Source organism: Phyllosticta citribraziliensis (assembly GCF_038025025.1).
Source record: "Phyllosticta citribraziliensis strain CPC 17464 chromosome Unknown J3D65scaffold_7, whole genome shotgun sequence".
NCBI classification, from domain to species: Eukaryota; Fungi; Ascomycota; class Dothideomycetes; order Botryosphaeriales; family Phyllostictaceae; genus Phyllosticta; species Phyllosticta citribraziliensis.
Window position 1 is genome coordinate 1685542 of NW_027117344.1, and position 21165 is coordinate 1706706.

Below are 21165 nucleotides of genomic sequence, written 5' to 3' on the forward strand. Positions count from 1 at the left end.
TGCCGTGCGCTTCAAGAAACGCCCATGAACTTCAACAGCTTCTTCTCCGTCTGCTCCCAACCAGGCAGCTCTTCCTCCAAATACCTCTTCGCAACTATTCCCCCGAAGTTCCCTTCGACATCATCGCAGAGGTCTATATTTCGACGAGGACCGATGACGATTGAACGACCTGGCTTGACACTCAACTCCATTTCTTGAATGCTCCGGATGAATACTTACCGTTGATACTGGAATCTTGAGCCAGTCGCATGACAGCTTTCCGGGCAAGGCTGACCTCGCCAATCGGCATGCTGCATTCCTCGAACATATCCATCCACTCTGTCGTCATGGGCGTCGCGAGGAGCCACGGGGCGAGGTGGTTTATGCGATGCCCTCTTTGAGAGAATATCGAGCGAGCACTCCGGAAAAGACCGCGCGCCGCATACTTCGAAGCGGTATAAGCAGAAACCATCGGGATATCTGTGTATGCCACCATTGAACCGATGAGGATGAGACACTTTGGTTCCGCCGCTGGTGACACAGGCTCCAGTTCGAAGTACTCCAGCGCCAGGCGTGCTGTGTAGTGGATTCCAACAGCATTCACTGCATATTCGTTCATTGTTGGTGGCTCTGGATCTTGACTCAGGGAAGAAACGAAAGATTGGTCTGGACGGAAAAAGGGCTCGCCGAAAATGCCTGCGCAGGCGATGACAATGTCGAGCCGACGATCAGGATGGAATTTCACCGCAGCCTTGAAGGCTTCAACCTGTTCCTCCCAGGAGTTGACATTTGCCTTTGCGAATTGCACACTAACAAATCAGCCCGCTTTCCAATGGGTGTTGAATTCATACCTCAGTCCTTTCTGTTCAAGCTGCAAGACAAAATCCCGACCACGTCCCTCTTGAATGTCCACCACGGTGACATGCGCACTAAGCCAGAGTCAGCACTCATCTTGTTGTCAGTCAGTCTCAACACACCCGCTTTCCGCAAAGGTAGTCGCGAGGTCCGCGCCAACTCCAGAGGCGCCACCTGTGATCAACACATTCTTCCCGACCAGTGAGCTTTCAGTCACCACCTCGTTGAGATCATCGATGGAGAGCGCCGGTGAGATAGATATTGGTGAGCGAGCCATCTCTCGTTCTCTCGAAATTTGCGGTAGGTCTTTTCGAAGCTCAGGCTTCCTCTGAATATTTATACCCTTGTCAGACGGATCTTTTTGCGCAGTCAGCCCTTGTGCAGCCCAAATCCCTGAAACAAACGACGCTCAAAGGGAGAGTAGTGTGGCTGACTTAGCCATCCTCAGCCCTGCACGACCTTACGTCCACGCAAAACCAACAAAAGAAGTGTCACCGGGACCGTGTTTTGCAAGCCATCGTGCTTGCATTGGCCGAGAATGCTGACTTCCCACAAGTGGAAAAGCCACAGGTCGAAGGAGTTGGCCACTGCTGCACCTACTTGCCATTAAAGGCGTAGGGCTTTGGCTACTGTGAGTGTCACCAGCGTCGGTGGACTGCAGCGTAGGAAAGACAATCAGTTCCAATTCTGGTGCTTGGGAAGCTACTTTTGCTTTGCTTCACAGCCCCACTGAGTCTTGGTGTATTGGATGTTCCTGATGACAGCCCAGGTGACAGAAGCCACAACACGCCACGATTCTAGAAGCTCGATAGTATTTCTCTTTGCGAACTTCAACAGATATTGGACTTCGGAAACTTCAAGCTGCTCGCAACAGCAAAACTGAAGTAGATCAGCTTTGGAAGTCCTGTTGCAATTCCGAAGTGCTGTCGGCAAGCAATCCTGGTTTCCCACCCAAACTCTTTCGCATGCAAAAGCTAAGGCTGGACTGTATCCATGGTGCCAGACGCTCTTTGTTATTTGGCACCTTTGGTCAAACTATAAGAGCGCCCTCAAAATGTCTTTTTGCGCGCTTTCATTTTTCACTCTTGCACCAAATCCATGAAAACCTGTCACTCTGACTGCCACCACTCTTGATGTTACGGCGCAAAATCTGCAGGTCTCGCAGCAACGCTGCCAAGGTCAGTGAATCCCGACCCGTGTTTCAATTCAGTGGCGTCCATATTGACTATCATTACCAGAATTACAGCGAGCAAGCCAACCTAGCCCTTCTTCCTGCAGAACTCCTTTACACCATTGAACACTTCCTTGACGACTACGATGCCCTCGCCGCTCGCCTGACATGCCGTCGACTGCGTGCCATACTTACGTCTGACGAAAATCCCAGGAAGATTACCGACCATTTCGCAAAGGCATACCTGCGGATCCGACTTGTCGAAGACGCAATCGCGGATGAGAATGAAGGCAAAACCCACCCTGGTTTGATGCAAGTCTGCGAAGGCTGTGTCTATTTCCATGCGAAGGACCTATTTGAGGAGGACCCAGAAACGAAGAGGCGCCGTTGTATCGGTGGAAGCCGAGTCTTCCAGCCCTGCGAGCATACATCGTGGGACTGGTTTTCGTTCATGAAAAGGTCGGGCGACATTGATCTCTGCAAAGATGAAGAATGCGATGTTCAAATTTACAAGGATAGGAGAGTCGACGGCTACATTGCGTGCTGTTGCTCGCTCGAGGGAAGAGTGGTCTTGGAGCTCAGAGCGCGTGATGGGCCTCGGAGTTTGAACTTCTTCAGCAAGTTCATCTGTGGTTGGCTTGCCGAGAGCGAGCTCAAGATCTGTTCACACCTGCGAGTAAAAGACTTGGACTTGGAAAGCATCGCCTCGCAGGTGCTTGATGACGACGAATACTGCATAGATGGCACCTGCCCACAACAGCATTGTGAGGCGGAATACCGACTGCGCATGAACAAATCCTCTTCCAGGCTTCACTACCCACGACACTTGGTCATCGAGCTCGATGTCTACCACCGGTTTCTTGTTGGTGCAATGGACGGTCACGAATAGCTTGCGATCAGCGAGCCTCGTGCTTCTACTCCATGGTGGAGTAGGTAGGAGCATCCTTGCGCAGCACAACTCAGTCTGTATCAAAAGTTCGAATTCATGATCGCGAAAGGGCTCACACGTGCTACAGCCGACGACCAGCCCGTTGTACCTTGCTACGAATCATGAGATTTTACTACACGAGGAACCTACAAAGATTTGTTGTAGACACTTCCCTCTGTTGTTCCTTCTCTGCCTCAGAGTTGGGGTTTCCGGAGTCAGCGCAAAATCAAATATGCCCAATTCGTATATTCATCGGAATAACCGGGCCATGCCCTTCTTCAGTCATGGGAATACTCTCTTGCTGAATGGGCAGGCGGTCTGGTCTGTGCGTGGCTGGGCGCTGGAGCGCCTTCGAGGCACACAGAGGCATACAGTCACGTGGAAATAAATATATTTGGGCATGCCCAGGCGGCGCACATCGCACCAACACCAAACAACACCACAAGTTGAAGGTTTCACCCGCTCCCAAAATCCTACGACCCTCTCTCGTGGACTTGTTCACTTTGGCCAGTCAATCCTGAGCGCTGCCTCCTCTCATCACTTCAGCGGATCTTGGCGCTGGTCTGCAATACCACCTTCACTTCAGCTACGCCGCACACGTCTGCCAACAAAAAAAGATGGCTTCTGAAGATGTTACGCTCAATGGGCTGAGCGCACGAACGAGTGAACTGTCGGTTGCTAAGAGGGCCTGCGAAGAGCACGGCATTGTGAGCTCACTCCTTCTCGACCTTCCGTCTTCATCTTCTAACATGATCTACAGACCTCTTTGGGCTTAGACGCTACTCGTCAAGTGACCGCACCTCGAAAGTCTGGCGAGCAAGACATGAAGCTCGGCAAGAACGACACGGCCTCGCCGCCAGGCCTCGACACAATGCCTGCCGAGATTCTCCTCGGAATTGACGACTGTCTCGACAAGACTAGTGCCCTCTCCCTCCGCCTTGCGTCTCGCCGTATGCAAGAAGTCTTCAAGTATACGGAAAATCGGAACAGCTTCCTCTTCACTACGAGATCATCACGAGCTCTGCGGCGACTGCTCGTCAAGGATGCGGTTAAGGCTGAGAAATCTGGACGAGTGCTCGTAGAAGATGCACTCCAAGCGGCAAAGGAAGGACAAGTTCATCCAGGATTTATGCAGCCTTGTGCTCACTGCAAAGCCTTCCATACGATCGACTGCTTCTCCGCGGAACAGCTTCAGGAACAGCCGGCGCACCGAAAATGCCTGGGATACGAGCGCGTTCTCTACTTTTGTGACCACTGGATCCTGAACTACTTCCAGCTGGCGAAACTTCCTGACGGCGAGCCTCTCCAATGGACATGGTCCGAGTATCCCCGTTTTCTCCCCGGCACATCCTTTCGCTGCGGATGCTTTCACTCACTCTCAAAGTCTGAGCAAGAGCTTCGGCCACCGACATCGACGCATCAACCACAAGTCCATCGGCTGGAGAACAAAAGCATTCGGGTCACGATGAAGGCCGACTGCTTTCCGGTAAACGCGCGGGGTGAGCTTGATGCCAAAGAAGGTGTTTTCAGGTGCTTTGAAGAGGACAAGTGGGCGGTATGCCAACATATGCACGCAGCAACTCTTCATGACTTTGTCCCTGAGGATACCTTCTCTCAGCCCATGGAAGACGGAAAGCTTGCAACCATAAAGGGCATCATAGATGGAAAATGCCGTGCACCACATTGCCGCGCGAAGTTCTCTCTGCATTGGGAGATTGGTGGCGAATTCCCAGATGCCTTCTACGAAGCCCATCTCGAATACTCTCGGGAGATCGAAATCTCCGGCATGAACGGACCAGAGTGGCTTGCGAATACTGAGGTCGTCAACTGGGAGTTTTACGACCCATCGACATGAACCCTTCCAGAGGACTCGAAAAGAGACAGTGAAGGTGAAAGGAGGAGGTCGACGAAAGTACACAGTAAGGCTGACACTGGGTCGCTGAATGAGGGTGTCTAAGGGAACGAGGGCAGGAATTTTCGGAAGGACCCTCGGCGAATATGGAACGGAAGCATGAAGAACGGAGAAGTGACTGTCGTGGGACTTTGATCTGAGGTATCACAACAAGGCCTGGTAAAAAACGATCTGGGAACACCGTAGGTGTTGAAGAGACAAAAGGGATGGGCTTGATCGGGAAATGGTGTAGATTCAATTTCAAAAACTCTCCATTCAAAAGACGCCTTTTCACTGTGACAGGAGGCATGATTTCCGGTACCTCATGGACTAGCTACATTTCTCCTGGCAAACATTGACGGCTTGTGCGTGGAATCCTGTTCCGTGCAGTCACCTGAGCTTGTGCGTAGGGGGAACATCCCTCCGTGCAGTCACCTAGGCTAGAGCTTTGGTATTTGAGCAAGCTCCAGCCGCACTCAGCACCAACACTAAGCAATAACAACACCTCGCTCTCGCTCTCACTCTCGTCAGATCAAAGAACGTCCACAGGAACATTCCCCTCTAAACCACCAGACTGCTCGACTGAAGCGTCACCGATCCAAACCCGTCCCTTGGCTTGACTTGCACCTTGAGCGCACCGGCGTCTATGTGCACTTTCACCCTCACTTCGGCCGTTTGATCTTGAGCTTGGCTGGGCTTTTCTGAACACTGTTCCAAGCCCTCAAGGCATCGAGCTCGCCCAAATTCACCGACTTCACTCGCCATTCAAGGGACACGATGCCACGGAAACGAAAGACACCAAAGCCATCTCGATGCGTGCCGGGAGCAGTAAGTGCAGTGCTTCTTCTGGGTTCTCAGTTCCAATCTTACCTGAGACACAGAATTTTGTCTCGCCAAAGGAACCTACCCCCCGTCACAAAAAGGTCTCCCCCCTAAAATCAAGCGCTCGTCACGATGTTACCGAAAAACATGCAGACCAAAGTCAGTCTGACAGCCCCGCTGAATCGAAGTTGGACAAGCTTCCCGCAGAGCTCCTCTACGAAATCGACGATTACCTGGACAACGACGGTGCTCTTGCCTTGCGCGTGACATGTGTCCGGATCCGCGAGGTACTGTGTGGTATTACAAACCACGTACGGAAGAAGTCCGAAAGGGCGTTGGTAAAGAAAGTCCTTACGAATATCCTGTACGCCATATTACAGCCAAAGATCGGCTGCATTTGAGGCTCGTCAACGACGCGATCCGTGCTGAAGAGGAGGGACGAACATACCCTGGAAAGATGCAAGTCTGCGGAGTCTGCAGCGACTTTCACGACAAGATTTGGTTCTCTGTCGAGCAGCTGAGCGCACCGCCTCGCGTGCGTGCCTGCTATAGACGGGAACGGAGGTTTCGCATCTGCGAGCACAATGACATGACCTACTATGAGCTCTTGAAATTACCGAACAGAAAGGTGTGGAAGATTTATGGGAACACAGACTGGAAGGACATATTTTTCAAGGTCTACCGAAGTCCCCACGGTTCAGTAGTTTGCAGTTGCGACGTCCGGATCACAAAGACCCTGTCGCTCCAAGCACGGTTGCCTCGGCAGATAGGAAGCCTCATGTTCACCACAAAGCTCCACCAGAAGTTTTCGCCGGGATGGGAACGGAAATGGGCACCGCACAGCAGAATTCTTGGCGTGCGAGAGCAGGTTTACATGGCTCTCACCAGAGGAGGCTACGTCATTTGCCCGCACCTCCAAGAAACTGATCTCTGCAGGCGCAGGCTCAGGACCTTTTGTACGGCCATCATGAAGGACAGAGCGAACTCGGGACCCTCCATACAATTCACTTGCGAGAATGAGCTTTGCGGCGCTGTATGTGAACTCAGCTGGAATCCGCAAAGGACTAATTTGTGGAGCATTCAATCGGAAGGTGCCGTTCACGTCACGATCCTCCGGAAGGTTGAAGAATTCGACATGGAAGGGCCTGGATGGTGGTTGACAGTCAGTGAACCGATTGAGCTTGATCAAATCGAAGTCTTGATAGGGCGGGAACCGCACCTCTCTTGATGTCGACGTGTCCAAAAGACAAGAAAGAGACTCAAGAATCACGGACAGGCAGGTGGCAAGATCAAGACAGGAGAAGAACAACACATCACAGGCGGTCGGGCAACAAAAAGAACAACGGTACGAAGGCGATCGGGATCATGATTGGAGGTGTTGCAACATGGCATGAGCAAATAAGGAGATTCGAGTAGGTACTCAAAGGCAGACAAAGGACGCAACACGGGTAGATGGTCAGCTAAGAAGTCAAGCAACTCTCATTCTGAACGAAGAACCAACACGCTCTCCCTGTCGTTATCGCTGTGTGAGGTGATTGTGCCCCTAGTCTACGCCAAGTTTTACGTACCTGGACTAGACCAACCGCGAAGAACCACGAGATACATCATGCATCTCACATGGAGCTTGTCTCAGCTCCATGACCCCAGGTGCAAGAGGCGCAAGAAGTATCTCCTACGCCCAATCTCGCCGACTAAGCTTGTCAGTTGACCTTGTCAAAGACCCGAGGAACACGAGTAAAGCAAATATCAAAATCGATTCAAGCACCCTCTACCCAATGTCTGGAGCAGCAATGAATCAAAGAGTCGTCAACCAGCCACCAACCTCTCCCCACATTAACACTCCATACTCAACTCCCTTCACCACTTCTTCTTATCCTTCTTCTTCCCCTTCTTGCTCTTCTTGTCCTTCTTCTTCGGCGCCTTTCCCATGCTGCTATCAGCAGCAGCATTCAAGCCCTCGCCACCATTATCAACCTCCTCCACATTATCGACCTCCTCCAAGTCACCTTCCTGCTCCTCTGCAACCCCTTTACCATCCTCCGCACCATCTTCAGACACCTGCTGACTCGTGTTGTTTTCAGGAGACCCGCCGAAGTTCTCAAGACGGAGTTGGATGTCCAGCAAGGCCCTCATACCAGCGAGCCCCGCGATAGCCTTCGAAATAGCGTCCATTTTCTCCCCATTACCATTGGCAGCATTACCATTGGCATCGGGAGGGACACGGCCGTCGCACTGGAAGTGGCTCTGCTTGTCAGCGTCGATTTCGAAATCGTCGTAGAAGGAAGGGGTTAAGGTCTTGCCAGGCGAGTTGGCCGCCTCCACCGGCCCATTAGTTCCGTGCGCGCGGCGTTTGCCCGTGCCCTTGAGAAGCTTTTGGCAGGGCGAGAAACACTCTGATGGCTCTTCGACACCATCGACGACTCTGCAATTGTCTTGAGACTTCGAGGTTGCTGGATGAGGACGATCAGCAGAGGAAACCTCATCGTTGTTGGAGGTGGTCGTGAGTTTACTGCTTTGGGCACCGCGCAGGTCGAGGGAGGAATGAGCTTGGTCTCCGCTTGCACCAACTCCGCCGTTGGTATTCAAGCGCTTGCAAGGAAGTAATGGCATCCCAGCGGTCAGGCTATTTGAGGCAGCGGTCGCATGAACCTCCGCCTCGTCCGATGAATCAGGCTCGCTCAGTTGCACGGGAACTGCGTACTTGGACGAAGCAGGATCGGTATCGTCCAGCTCTTGCAAAACCCCAATGGCATTGCTGCACAGGCTTTGGAACCGCTGGTCTTTGGATAAAGTATGCGTCGTGAATTTTGGGCTTGCAACGCGGCCAAGCGGTTTGGGGTCTTCGTGCTGAGCGCGACACTCCACGTGTGTTTCATCCCCAGAACGAAGGTCCTTCTCCTGTTCTTCTTGTGCTCGCTTCGCTGCTCGCTGCCTCTGCTTCTTTTGCGAGATGTTAGCCCAAGAATTTACATCGAATGTTTAGCTTCCAAACTTACTTTGGCCCTCTCTTTGGCCCTTTTACTGCTAGTCTGGCTCTGCTTTCCAGCAAGATTGATCGAATCAACATCTGCAGCATCACTGGCACAGGTTTGGGACCCTTCTACGACGCTCGGCTTCGTGTCGGCCAATGCCACCTGGGAATTTTCTGCATTTGAGGTCTGCAAAGCACGTCAGCAGTCGGTAATGCCAAGCTTGTGATCCGAAAATACCTCGTCTCTGTTTTCAGATTCCCCGGCTGCGTGGCCTGCAGTTCGAAGAGGTGCTGCTGCGTCGCCTGGTTCACCAGCCGGGGTATCTTCTGCTTTTACGGACGACTGTTGTACATCCTCCTCATTCATGAGCTGTTGCTCCGTTTCCAGTCCCCCGTTTTTTTCCGAAATTGTCTCCGCTTGATCGCCAGATTCACTTCCACCATCGCTCACAGTCGTAGAGTACACAGTTGAATCCAGCCCATCCGACATGGTCGATCCCAATCGAACGGGCGTACGCCTTTCGCTTCTAGACACTGTCGAAGACGTCGGCGTTAGCTGAGTGTCAAGCGTTGTTTGCTGCGTAGTCGGAATTGGGACCCTCAGCCTGGAATCAAGTATTGGTTGATGTGACTTGATTTGCTGATTCTGATTGTCGTTTTGATGAGGTGCAACTTCAGAGCTCAGGTGCTCAAAGAGTACCTGCTGATGTGGTTCAGTCGTCGTTGCCTTCGCATTAGTAGTTTTAGAGTCGTGCAACGGACCTTTGTGCTGCTCCTTCTTGTTCTTTTTGGCCTTCTTTTTCTTCTGATCCTTCTGGCGGGCAAAAGGGTGAATAGAGCTCGTCTGCTTGGGACCAGACTTGGAGCCAGAAGCTTCGACGTTGGGCGGGCGCTCCTGCATGGGGTTCTCTGGCATCACATCGAACTCAGTCTTCTGAGGTGGAGGAGTAAAGAATTGCTCCTCTCCAACGGTGGAATCACTGGCGTTTGACTTGAGAGCGACGTCGTCCTTGGTGGTGCCGCCAGCTTGAGGCGTCCTTTCGACATTGGGGGCCTCCGTGTGCTCAGGAGAACCAGCAGAGTTGAGCGCCTCAGCAGGCTTGTGAGCATCGTCACATTTGGCAGGCTCTTCGGACTTGGTGGTCTCGCCAGAGCTGATAGCTTCAGTAGGCTTGGCAGGTCCTTCAGAAATTGGCATCTTGGTAGACGTCTGAACATGTTCAGACTTCGCGATTTCCTGAGATTTGATCATGTCCGTGGACTTGGGGGCATCAGAAGAGTCGTTTGGCTTTTGCACATCGGCACCCGAATACTCCTTAGGCGTTGTCTCTACCGACTTGTTTGTGGGAGGAGGGCCGACGACAGTAGCTGGAGAGGACGCCGAGGATGGGTGTTCATCTCCGTGGACAGTGGTGGTTGGGTTGGGAATCGTGCTTTGCAGAGACTTTTTGCCATCACGCTTCTTGGGAGCGTGCTGCCTGCCGTGCTTGTCTTTCTTGGTGACAGGGACATCTTCCTGGGCAGTTACAAAGCTCTCATCACCTTCAGGCGAGGCTGTGGGCCCTGGTGTGCCCGTCACAGTGGACGGGGTATTCGGGCTAGCCTCTGACTTCTCTGGCTGCTCACCAGACTTTGACTTTTTCTGAGAGCCCTTCTTCTCGGGAGTCTGGAAATTTGCGGCCGCCTTGGCGTAGCTGGCACGACTGACTGATGAGGGGGTTTGAGCGTCAGAGTCAGCAGTGGTCTTCGGAGCCGATTCATGATGACCCTGCTCTTTCTTAGCGGTAGATGCCGGGATATTGGAATGCTTGACGTTCAAAGAGCTGGATTCAGAGCTTTGGGTGGATCCCGGCTCAGGGCTTTGTCGGTTTCGACCACAGGCAGGGGACTCTTCATATCCTGGCTTCGATGCCTTGCTGCCACCAGCGGAAGCGGATCCATTCATTGAGACAGACTGCTGGTGAGAACCAGAAGATCTGATGCTGTCCTTCTGGCTCTTCTCTGAGCTTTCCGTCTCAGAGGGTTTGCCGGAGGCGATTGCCTTGCCCTCTCCCTTGTCGTCAACCTTGACTTTGTACACGACCTGGCCGCTCTCATCGACAAGCTCATTACTCGGGTTTAGAAAGAGCTCCTTGACTTTGCGGCCACTGGATGTCTCCTCGTGGATCGTTGTAATCTTTTCTCCACCGCCCTCAGACTTGACAGAGGCGGCTTCTTCGCGGCGGGTCTTCTTCTTAGCCTTGGTCGAGGATCCCTGATGGCCTGTTGACGGAGTAGATCTGCCACTCTTCGATGATTCAGCAGTCCCTCCGTCGGCAGTCTTCTTCGCATCCCGAGAGGAAGTACTTGTTTCGGCAGTGGAGGGGCGAACGATTCCCGGGAGATGGCTACCAGAGTCCAGAGTAGGGATGGTGCTTCTAGCATCTTGAGGGGAGTACTTTGTGTTGAAAGGGCGGTTCTTGCCGTTGTTGAAAGGCCTGCGATCATTCAAATTCCGATTGCGAGGGGGTTGATTGTTACCCGCGCCGATTTTCGCAGAATTCATGGAGAAGGCCGGGTCGTGTGGGGGAAAGCTACCAGGAGCCCCTCGTAGATTGGGTTGAAATTGGGTGACGTGCAAGCGCATGCCCAGGTACTCGGTCGAATGAAGCTTCAGCGCCTCTTGAATATCGGCGACGTGAAAGAAACTGAGAAGGGCATATCGTCTGTTGGTCTTTCCAAACCTGACCATGACATTTTCGATACTCTTCCCAATCCTGTTGGAAAAGAGGGTTCGAAGACCGTGCGCGTGCTCCATATCATTACCATAATCGGGGATGTTGGTCACGTAGATCGTGAGAGGATTGTGATTTGTCACGTAAGAAGGGAATGGCTCGGTGTTGATACCCCCGCCCGGAGGATTGTTCGCGCCTATACCATTGTCACTTGGATGACGGTCGTGAAAGGTCCCAGCGTGACCGCCGCGGAACGAGCCTCGACGGTTCTTGCGGCCAGGAGGACCCGCCAAAGAAGAGCGTCTGTCTCTACCAGGCTGGGCAACAAAATCATGTGAATTTTGATGCGGGGGAAAGACACTGTCGATGTGCTGGACCTGCGGTGGCGGAAGGTAGTCGTTCCGAGAAGTCGACACGCGTCGCCTGTTGCCAGCTTGGGGGCCGTACTGATGCTCCATGTTTGTCATGTTTCCGAGGGCTGCACTTCCCGGGTATGGAGAAGACTGAGGGAAAGGTGGCCCAAAGGAACCAGGGTGCTGCATGAAAGGATGCTGCTGAGTTGGATACGCGTGCTGCATCTGGGGCGTAGTCTGGCGGCTCATGTCCGCCTTGAGGGTGTTCGAGATGAACATAGGCGGAGGATCGACAGAATTGCGATGACCGAAGCGAGTAGGGGCTTGATGTTGCTGCTGGATAGGCATGCCGCTCTGCCACTGGTTTCCATTGGGAAATGGGGCGCCAGGCATCATCGGTTGAGTCTGCATCGGCGCGAATCCCGGGCCTCCCATCAACATTTGATCCAAGCTGGCGTGGGGAGCTGGTGGGGGGGACATGAAGCCCGCAGGCGGGTGGCCGTTCCTTTGGTCATGCATGTTCATCCAGACGGGTCCCGCAGGCTGGTAAAGCGGAACCTGAGTGCCTCTGCGCGGATTGAAAGCTGGGCCCTTGTGCGTCGACGCTTGACTCTTGACATGCCTGTGTGGAGAGTTCCTTTGGTCGTTGTTGATCAGAGTAGCAGGCGAAGAAACAGTAGTCCTCGGAGTTGGTGGGGCAAGTGTAGTGGCTTTCGTTGCGCATGGAGAGGAGGCCGATGTTTGAACGGTTTCCTGCTTCTTCCCAGACTCATTCGAGCGAGTAACGTGAGTCTCGAGCTTGGGCGGCTCCTCGGGCGAAGGCCGAATGTGATCTGCCGATTGATCGTGGTCTGTGATGTTGTCTTCAGGAGGTGGAGAGGGTGCAAGAGGCATAGAGCCTTCGTGGTGGTCTTCTGCTTGAGGCTGCGAGGAAGCAAGCTTAACTATTGGGGTTTCTTCGGAGAGAGTGGGAAGCGGAGATGCTTCAAGTGCAACAACCTCAATGTTAAGAACAGCTTCCACGGCCTGACCGGAATCAGCTTCGGCTTTCTTCTTGGCCCAGAAGACGAGATTTTTGCGAAGGATTGACAGCGCGTAAACGAGAAACATTCGGCCGCGTTCCTCAATTTCGGCCTGAGAAAAGACAGCGACGCTTTTTCCATCTCTTACCTGCATGATTTTGCTTTTGTTTTGTGTCGCCCATGCCTCAATGAAGATGGAGCAGGCTTGGTGGTTGGTTTCGGCGATGGTGTCAAGAACCTTCCGAAGAAAGTGCGTGCCGAGGAGCTGGCAGTCGTAGGGGTCGAAATAGTCTTCAATGTCGAAGTAGCCCTGGAAGATCTGATTGCATTCATGGGGGTAGGTTTGGCGCAGCCAGTAAGCGTGCTGGTGCACTTGGAATTGAGAAGTGGCCGGGTTACGCGCAACGGGCGCGTTGGGAGGCTGCGGCGCCGCACGAGGCAGGTACCTTCCACCTTCAGTTGAGAAGAAGGCCATTCCAGGAGCGGGGGCCATGTTGAACGCTGGATCCGATGAGTGAACGCCGATGAGGGAACGTGAGATGTGCTAGAAAGTACGCTCGTGACGTCGCTCAAATGCGACCGCGTCACCGAATCCTTAGAGCGAGCCAGATACCCAGCGGGCGAGGGATCTCTGAACGCGGCAAGGAAACAGTGATACTGAGGGTATGAGAATAAGCACAGCAGAAGCGATGCAGAGAAAGTGGAGAATCAAAGGGTCTTGGTGGGTAAGAGGAAGGGCAGAGGGGTGATGAGAGGGTGGAGTTGACGAGAGATGGAGGGCGCCGAGCCTAGGACGAGGAGTACCGCCGGCAAACAAACCTCAACAATTGACGCGTTGTCGGGGAAGGTGGACTGGCTGCGACTTCCTTAATGAAGACTGCGGGCGCCCGCCGTCAAAACCACAAGCACACCACACGTGACTGTGACCGACTCTTCAGGAAGGCCAACTGAACTGCTCCCTGTGTCTTCGGCCCCTGGCTTGCTCACCAACTTTGAACTCTCTCTTGAGCAGATTGCTAGACACGCCAGGCGTTGGCTTTCTCTGGATTTCGTCCTCTTTCTTAAAACAATAGATGTGGTTCTTCGCACAAACAAGAAGCAAGACAGTTTGGCAGCAAACGCTGCAGGCAGGCTTTTGATATGTCTTCTTACGGACGAGTTTGGAAGCGAGCTGCTTGCGCCACGGTTCACAAGCAGCGCAGAACTCGGTTCACCATTACTCATTCAGCAAAAGAATCTCCTTGACCTGTGTTGGCATACTTTCCTTGCATGGTTCACGAATTCAACGAGCCATCCGTGGACGGACAAGTTACCCCCAACAGTGCATACTCTTACAATTTTACCCCCGATCCGCTGATGCAATCCTAAATTGAGGCTCCTAGGAGCAGGACGGTGTAATTGTACCTCAGAATGCTCACGAAGAACCCTTCTTCTGGCTCTCCTTGAGCAGCTCCAGAATCTTCGACTGGTTCTCGCCAATGACGACCTTGCCAGCCATCCAGTCAACAACCTGGAAACACATCGTCAGCCCTGCACATGAAACGCCGCCATGTCGACGGCCAATCGACTTACCAACGGCCTCGAGATGCTGTTTGCGTTCAGCTTGAACTTGCGCACAGCGTCCTCCTCGGTCGACGCGCCCTGAATAATCTCGCCCGCCCTTTCCTGTCCAATGTATTCCAGAATCGTCCTGACCTGATCCGTGGTCGGTGGCGCCTCCTGGACATCCAGGTCAAACTCCTGGTGGTTGAGTTCGTGCTGAGGGGTCGAGTCGGTGGCTTGGTCAATCGTTGCCGTCGACTTTGCGTTGGCTTGCGCTTGCTTGAGGAAGGTGAGGACGCGGGAAGAAGCCGACGAGGATGGCTCGTGGAAGACAGTTATGACGTTTTTGGAAGCATTCTGGTGAAAATGTTGGCGGTGCTCGTTGGAGGCGCGTTTGCGCGCAATCGCCCTCAAGGGCATGAAGGTGACGCTGCACTTACCTCGCCAAAGAGCTTGCCCATGATACCTCTTCTGATGAGCGTGGGAAACATGATGCGCGTTCTGGTGGTTGTTTGTCGATGGGGGCAGTGTTGAAACGACCAGGCGAGGTTGGTTCAAGTTCGATGGCATGACGTCTGAAGCTCGAGCAAGGGCCCCCAGAGACTCCCGCTTTTCCGCTCGGGGAAGTCCGCAGCTCCGCACGTGGCACGCCGTTCGGAAAAAAGGCCTTTCCTTTTGCAGTCACCGTTATGAACCATTCCTTGATGAAACCTGGCTTCTCTACAGCAAGATATTTACTACAGGTCTAGATATATCGACATCTCAACATGATATGTACTGCTGTCTTATGCCCAAACCTGCCACATGCAACCGCTTCAAAAATGCTCATTTCCAAACAAAGACCCTTCTTCGCTGGCCGTCTATTCATCGCTGTAGAAATAACGCCTCGCTAGACAGAGTTTGCAATCAAGACAAGGAATCGCAGGCTGAGAATAGCAAGAGAGGAACAAAATCAATCCGCGTTACCGACGCCGCGACTGCAGCAAACCGCTCCGTTCGTCCGTCTTTGATGCATCATCTTCTGCCTCGTCATCTGCTTCGTCGTCGTAATCTTCTACGCCTTCTTCCTCATCCCAATCGTCGGCTTCGAGGCCCGCGCCGCGAATGCCGAGACTGAGCAAGAATCCGATGAAGGCCACGCCTCCAAAAACACCAAAGGCCATGGCTTCGCCCTTGGGTTGGATGCGAGTGGCTGCGGAGAAAAGACTGCCAGAAATGAAGGGGCCGACCGCACGACCTGCTGCGGAGAGGGTTTGGGCGAGACCATTTAGCGTTCCGAGGACCGAATGATTGGGTGCCGAGTTGGTAATCTACCGTTGGGTCAGTAATGTCTCGATATCCGCGTCATGAAGAGCTCATAAACATACCAAAAGAAGAGCGGACGTCAATCCACCAACCGCGGCGATGGTCTTGATGATGAGCACAAAGCCCAGTTCAATCCACATGACGGCCTTGCCTCGTCCAAGACCAAGACTCCCGTCGCCATTCTTGTAGCCCACCCACGGCATAAGCAAAAACGCCACCACGAATGCTGCCATGCTGACCCTGTACGTGACCTTGTTCCCAATCTTCTCTCGCAGCCTCCCATATATACCAACCTGAAAGATGATGGTGAATACACCGGCGAACGACAAAGATACTCCGATTTCGGTCGGGCTCAGACTGCGACCAGTAGGCGGAGGTGCTTGCGCAAAGATCGGGAAGAGGGAGTTGTAGGCAATGTTTGCGAATTGGAAAATGAGAAACGTGAGGAGGAGGAGAATCGTGTCCCGATTAAGAACCTCGCGCTGGGTAAGCTTAGAGAGTTGCTCCCCGGAAGACACATTCGGGAGGACCGCGGGTATAGAGCTGTCGGTATCGGACTCCTCCTCCTCCTCGGCATCCTCCTCTTCGCTTGATTCAACACCATTGGGCTGGTGATCTTTGCCAAAGATGCGCCGTAGGTATGCCGGACTTCGACTCGAGCTTGCAAACTGCCATACCCAGACAAACAGGTTATGGATCCTCTTTCCGAGCGGCGGCAGACTTCTCGCTTCTTCTAGACTCTCGTCCAAGAAGAACATTGTGAGGACCATGTCAATCAACAGAATGGCTGCCGAGAACAAATTCGGCGCCAAATACGGGTAAGGATTCTTGTGTCCCTTTTTGAATGGGTTGTTCTTGAAAACCATCAATCCGCCCACAATGGGCCCGGTGATTGCGCCCAAGCCATACACCACGGGCAGATAGGTAAAGGCTTGCGACTGATTACTCTTGTCGGTGATTTCGCCCAAGCACGTCGAGACGACACCCTGGTTGCCATTGACAAGACCCAAGCATATCTGCACGATGATGGCCTGCCACAGCGTCTTGCAGAAACCAAAGGCCACGAAACACGCCGCTGAAAATAGCGTGCCCATCAGTACCACTGGCTTGCGCCCTATGCGGTCCGACAGCCAACCCCAGAAGAAGTTTGTAACGAACTGGGCCAGAGCAAAGGACGAGGCAATCAGCCCGACGTAGAGGCCGACTTTCTCCTCCGTGACCTCTGGGAAGGTGGTGGCCATCTCCGGGAGATATGGGCTTATGGAATTGAAGGCCGTCTGCTCGGCCAACGAGATGACGGCGAGGATGGCGAGCTGCCTGACAGGAAGCGGTGAGACGCGATGCGCGCCGGATTCGGTCGACTCATCGCTCCTGAAACCTGAGGGCGAGGACGGAGAGGGAGGGGCGCCGCGCGACGAGGGAGGTTTGATGGTCGGAAAGGTTTGATAGTGCAGGGTCGAGGATTTTCGTGCTGCTCCCAGGCTGGGCCTGGTCAATCGCTTCATGGTGGGGAAAAGTGGAAAGGATGTGAGCGGGACGGGGAGTGCAGGCGCAACGGCGGCCGGGATGCGCAAGGTTGCCGTCGCTCTTGGACAGCTGCTGAAGTCCTACGACAAGCAGGCATATGCACTGGGAGTTCGCGGCGGATATACGAAGAGGGGTTGGGAAGAAAATGTCAGTCGTGCTCCGTAGTCGGTGGTCACGCCCGAACGGTTGTTTTTCCTGTCCCAACTACGTCAGATGGCCGTGCCTAGGCCGGCTGTCAGCACTAAAATTCCATCCGGGCTCACCCTGTTTCTACCCTACCCCAACCTCGTCTCGTCTGCCAGGTCTTTGGTTCATCACCATCTTGTCTGCACGCTCGTGTTTTGAGAGATGCGCCGAGTTTTTGGTCACGGAGCGAGGGCATTTGCATGTACAAATGGTATGAATCATTCACAGTCCACCCATGAGCGAGTCTCCTCAGGAACTGCTTCTCGAAGAACATGGGATGTATGCAAGGATTTTGATAAAGTCTTCCTGTTTTGGAGCCAAGAAGCTGGCAGCAGATAGAAATGCTCAGCACTTGATTGGCTGCCCTAGGCGCCGCCAACAGGAGTGGTCGTGAGCTTAGTCCTGTCACGCACGACACAAGCATCTCCAGGAATGTAGGCTATTATTCCTGATCAGAGTCATGCCGTTTGGCGCGGGCATGACTCTTCAAGTCGAATGTCATGAGCGCTGGTCATGATTCAGCTCGATGACGAAAAGCAGGTGAATCGAGCATAGGGAGAGAAAGAATTGTCAGAAGATGAAAGAGACAAGGTATCCAGTCGGTACAAAAGCGTGGACAGCTAAATGCCATACAGGTATTGCGCTGTTTGCCATGTCAAATGACCCGCTCCAGTCGCTCCATGAGCTGCCAGACATGCTTCAAAGCCACTATTGAGAAGCATGGCTGCAGCTGAATAGCAGCATAAAGTGCGCGCGAGCACAAAGGGAACTTGGCCATGGCGTAGGTCGTGCAAGACGTGGCACTCGTATCTGGAAACGCCGCATGTCTGTTTCTTGGAGTGAGGAGACCCACGGCTCCTTCAAGCCATGATCGGTAGAGGCGCAAGTCGACATCATGCGCTTGTTGCCGAGGTTGGCTCTAGGTATAATTTGACCAATTCTGTTCAAGCTGCTGCGACGACTCTGTCGCGTGATTGATCGGGAAGACTTAGGAAATGCTCGTGGTCGCAGCGTTTGAGTACTGCGAATGGCGCTGCGTGTTTTGGGCATGCCTGAGTTAGGAATCATTTCAATAATTTCGCATTCACGGTGTCGCAGCTGAATCAACTTTGAGGCGCACAACGAGCGTTTGATTGCAAGCTGTACTTTTTTTGAAAGGCACTCGCGAAACCATAAGTCCAGACAGTGCGCCTTCAATGTCCCCTTCCTCCCAGAGAAAGTCCAGGGAATCCTCGTCAAAGGTCCTCAAACGGGAATCTTGGTGTCTCCCATTCTCCGAAGGACGAGCATGCCGGTGGTTCCTTCTGATCCAGAGTCATATTCGCATTCCGTTGCCGAGTCGTGCAGGAAGAGGAAACCAGTTGAGAATTTGATCGAGTAACATCGTAAACCCTTTGATCCGCCGCCTTTTCAGAAAGCTCCTCCTTTTCCCAGAAGTTGCTCCGTCATCTTCGGTTCAGGTCGGTTGGGTTGTTTACGAGGTCGGGTTGGGGTTCATCTGTAGTGTGTGAGCGGGGAGGCATCAAGTTGGTTGTCCGTTGGGATTGCTCACCCTCCTCTTGCCACCGGTCATGGTGACGTTGACGAAGCGGCGAGTGTACAATATTCTCTTCTTCGCGCGGCCCTTGGGGGTCTTCTTCTTCTCCTGGGGCTCAACCTGTAGCGTATCGTTGTCAGCGTCGTGGTCCCGTACATCGACGGCCCTGCCGTTGCGGCCCGTAGACGCCCAGTTGCTAATTGCCTCCTCTTTGTTCTGTCTCCAGGATTTCGGGTTTCGAGAGATTTCGTACCTTGGGAGTCTGCGACTTGACCTTACCGGCACGCGCGAGGGAACCGTGAACCTTACCCATGTTGGCGGTTGGGTGTTAACGACGAAGGTGATTTGACTGAGTGGCGAAAGCGTTAGCGGTCGGGGTCGGCACAGAGCGTCTGGATGGCTCGAAGAGAGCGCCAGCGAGGGTTTTATAGACGGCGAGCGCGAGAGTGGTCCTGGGCGCGGGACGGGCTGGTGTTGGGGGGCGCACTTACAGATTGGGGGTGTCGTCGGTGATGAGTCGTCGTGGGAGGGCGGCGAGGCCAAATTGGAGATGTGGGAGTCACTTTCTCGGCTGTCCGGAAAAACAACGGCGCCAGTCCTAATTGGGCCACCGCAGTTACCTTACCACCCAACCGCCCACCTCAACCATGGAAACGGTGCCAAACAACAAATTGCGTCCAAACTCCAGAATCTCCCTTGTCGAAAAGAAAGTAATTGTTGAGTGCTGCCCTCAAACACCTGTTTGGATAAGTCTGTTTACAGGTACCAGAGACGGGAGCCTCTGAATATGCCAAGCACGTGCACAGACGGCTGATTCGGCCCCGGTTATCAATCTCCGTTATCGCCACGATCAGCTGCCATCTTTCGACCATTCTCTAGACTACGACATACATCATATTGATCCTACTTCCCCGCCTCTCTATTATTTGCCCGATAGTGGTGGTTCAAGCCCTCCTCTGTCCTCCTCCTCCAAGCAGCCTGTCCAACAGTTCAATATGCATCTTCTCGCATCTCTGGCAGCGGCTTCGCTCGCAATTGTCCCCGCGGCATCATCTCTCCTCCCGCCGCCTCTGCCCGTCTTCACCAACTCCAACGATGACGCCAACGCCAACTACCGCATCCCGACGGTCCACGAGTCGGCCGTCATGGCTCGACGCATCCTGCACCTGACGCCCATTGGGACGCTCGCAACAGTCTTCCCCTCGGAAAGCTCCAAAGACTACCAAGCCGCCGAGAACCGTCCGCACGACGTGGGCAACACGCCCATCGGGCTGCCCGACTACATTGCCGACTGCGAGCACAGCACGGGCAACCCGACGCTGCTGGCCATCACGATCGCGACGACGTTCAAAAACGCAGCCGCCGGCTCCAACGTCAGTCTCTCGCTGTCGTGGACGCCGCCCGACGCCCACAAGCGCTTCTACTCGCCCGCGAGCCTGCCGCGCTTCTCGCTGCAGGGCTACTTCGAGGACTACACGCCCGCCGAGGTCCTGCAGCACGCCGTGCCCGCGTGCTTCGCAAAAGCTCACCCGGACGCCGTGAGCTGGTATCCCGGCAATCCCATCCACTCGAGCAAGTGGTCGCGGCTGGTCGTGACCGAGGTGTACTGGATCGGCGGCTTCGGCGACCGCGCTTACATTGGCTGGATCCCCGTCGAGGAGTGGAAGAATGTCACCAGGGCCGAGGTCAGGGATTGCGTGCTGCCTGGCGAGGAGAAGAGGAGCTCGTGGAGAGAATGGTTGGGCTTGGGCCCGAAGGAGAAAGTCTTTGAGTTGTAGGGGATGATTGGGATATTATCGCGCGGGTACCACCCCTAAAAATGGTGAGAATACGACATTACGAGGTGATGGATCAGCGGGAGTAGCTAGCATGGAGCATTTTGGAGCGGCATTGAGCCCTGCGCCATGCAGTCGGCGCTTTTCATTATCTTTATTCCCTTGGAGTTGGTGGATAAGTTGATCAATCTCTTCTCCCAGTCTTTGAGCGAAGACAAGAAATACACGCGTCTCTCTTCTCCCATTGCAATTCTCCGACAAGAAAGAATCAAATGTGATAGTCCTCGCCCGCATCTGCCCAAGAGCAAACGAGTCCCCTTCTGCGTTCAGATTTCTGCATCTCCCAAGGTACTTGTTGATATTCGAAACTGTTTAGTGACGAGAATCAAGTCCATCCCAATGCACACACTGAACCCACCAATCTTCTCAACAAACTTACCACTTTCAGAATCATTGCGTCAAGCAACCTCTTCTGCACTTCTCAAACGAATTTTCCAAAAAGGGGTTTGCTCGGCCAAGAGAAAAATTGAAAGTGACAACACAGTACAAACCATCCTACTGCGCCCAGAATATTACTACCACAACGC

At 53.5% G+C, this 21165-nt stretch overlaps 9 protein-coding genes across 9 annotated transcripts; 4 read left to right on the top strand and 5 right to left on the bottom strand.

The window, feature by feature from the left end:
* Positions 1-11: 11 nt before the first annotated feature.
* On the bottom strand, positions 12-1111 carry J3D65DRAFT_555162 (aflH/ adhA/ short chain alcohol dehydrogenase; the record flags this gene model as incomplete). Its single annotated transcript, XM_066797215.1, has 4 exons — positions 12-169; positions 220-788; positions 831-908; positions 957-1111. 4 exons carry the CDS (start codon positions 1109-1111, stop codon positions 12-14), a joined length of 960 nt encoding a protein of 319 aa, XP_066654717.1.
* Positions 1112-1649: 538 nt separating this feature from the next.
* J3D65DRAFT_412505 (uncharacterized protein) lies at positions 1650-2975 on the top strand. The gene is made up of 2 exons (XM_066796020.1): positions 1650-2012; positions 2073-2975. Exons 1-2 carry the CDS (start codon positions 1968-1970, stop codon positions 2892-2894), a joined length of 867 nt encoding a protein of 288 aa, XP_066654718.1. The 5' UTR covers positions 1650-1967; the 3' UTR covers positions 2895-2975.
* A 274-nt stretch (positions 2976-3249) lies between these two features.
* On the top strand, positions 3250-4889 carry J3D65DRAFT_412479 (uncharacterized protein). Its single transcript, XM_066796019.1, has 2 exons — positions 3250-3640; positions 3694-4889. Exons 1-2 carry the CDS (start codon positions 3551-3553, stop codon positions 4786-4788), a joined length of 1185 nt encoding a protein of 394 aa, XP_066654719.1. The 5' UTR covers positions 3250-3550; the 3' UTR covers positions 4789-4889.
* Positions 4890-5601: 712 nt separating this feature from the next.
* Positions 5602-6874, top strand: J3D65DRAFT_604032 (uncharacterized protein; the record flags this gene model as incomplete). Its single annotated transcript, XM_066798248.1, has 3 exons — positions 5602-5652; positions 5706-5943; positions 5967-6874. 3 exons carry the CDS (start codon positions 5602-5604, stop codon positions 6872-6874), a joined length of 1197 nt encoding a protein of 398 aa, XP_066654720.1.
* Positions 6875-7407: 533 nt separating this feature from the next.
* Positions 7408-10012, bottom strand: J3D65DRAFT_628102 (uncharacterized protein; the record flags this gene model as incomplete). Its single annotated transcript, XM_066800604.1, has 3 exons — positions 7408-8586; positions 8643-8804; positions 8856-10012. Coding segments are annotated over 3 exons (2346 nt in total), but the record flags the coding sequence as incomplete, so codon positions are not given.
* A 3817-nt stretch (positions 10013-13829) lies between these two features.
* On the bottom strand, positions 13830-14822 carry J3D65DRAFT_628106 (thioredoxin-like protein). Its single transcript, XM_066800605.1, has 3 exons — positions 14689-14822; positions 14279-14605; positions 13830-14216 (listed from the first exon to the last, which is right to left on the bottom strand). The coding sequence occupies exons 1-3, from the start codon at positions 14737-14739 to the stop codon at positions 14121-14123; spliced, it is 474 nt and encodes a 157-aa protein (XP_066654722.1). The 5' UTR covers positions 14740-14822; the 3' UTR covers positions 13830-14120.
* A 388-nt stretch (positions 14823-15210) lies between these two features.
* J3D65DRAFT_554279 (MFS transporter-like protein) lies at positions 15211-17058 on the bottom strand (the record flags this gene model as incomplete). Its single annotated transcript, XM_066797174.1, has 2 exons — positions 15211-15558; positions 15616-17058. 2 exons carry the CDS (start codon positions 17056-17058, stop codon positions 15211-15213), a joined length of 1791 nt encoding a protein of 596 aa, XP_066654723.1.
* A 1331-nt stretch (positions 17059-18389) lies between these two features.
* On the bottom strand, positions 18390-19325 carry J3D65DRAFT_628110 (40S ribosomal protein eS30). The gene is made up of 4 exons (XM_066800606.1): positions 19295-19325; positions 19057-19152; positions 18819-18923; positions 18390-18764 (listed from the first exon to the last, which is right to left on the bottom strand). The coding sequence occupies exons 2-4, from the start codon at positions 19114-19116 to the stop codon at positions 18741-18743; spliced, it is 189 nt and encodes a 62-aa protein (XP_066654724.1). The 5' UTR covers positions 19117-19152; positions 19295-19325; the 3' UTR covers positions 18390-18740.
* A 130-nt stretch (positions 19326-19455) lies between these two features.
* Positions 19456-21018, top strand: J3D65DRAFT_628114 (pyridoxamine 5'-phosphate oxidase-domain-containing protein). The gene has a single exon (XM_066800607.1). The coding sequence runs from the start codon at positions 19799-19801 to the stop codon at positions 20579-20581; it is 783 nt and encodes a 260-aa protein (XP_066654725.1). The 5' UTR covers positions 19456-19798; the 3' UTR covers positions 20582-21018.
* Positions 21019-21165: the final 147 nt, after the last annotated feature.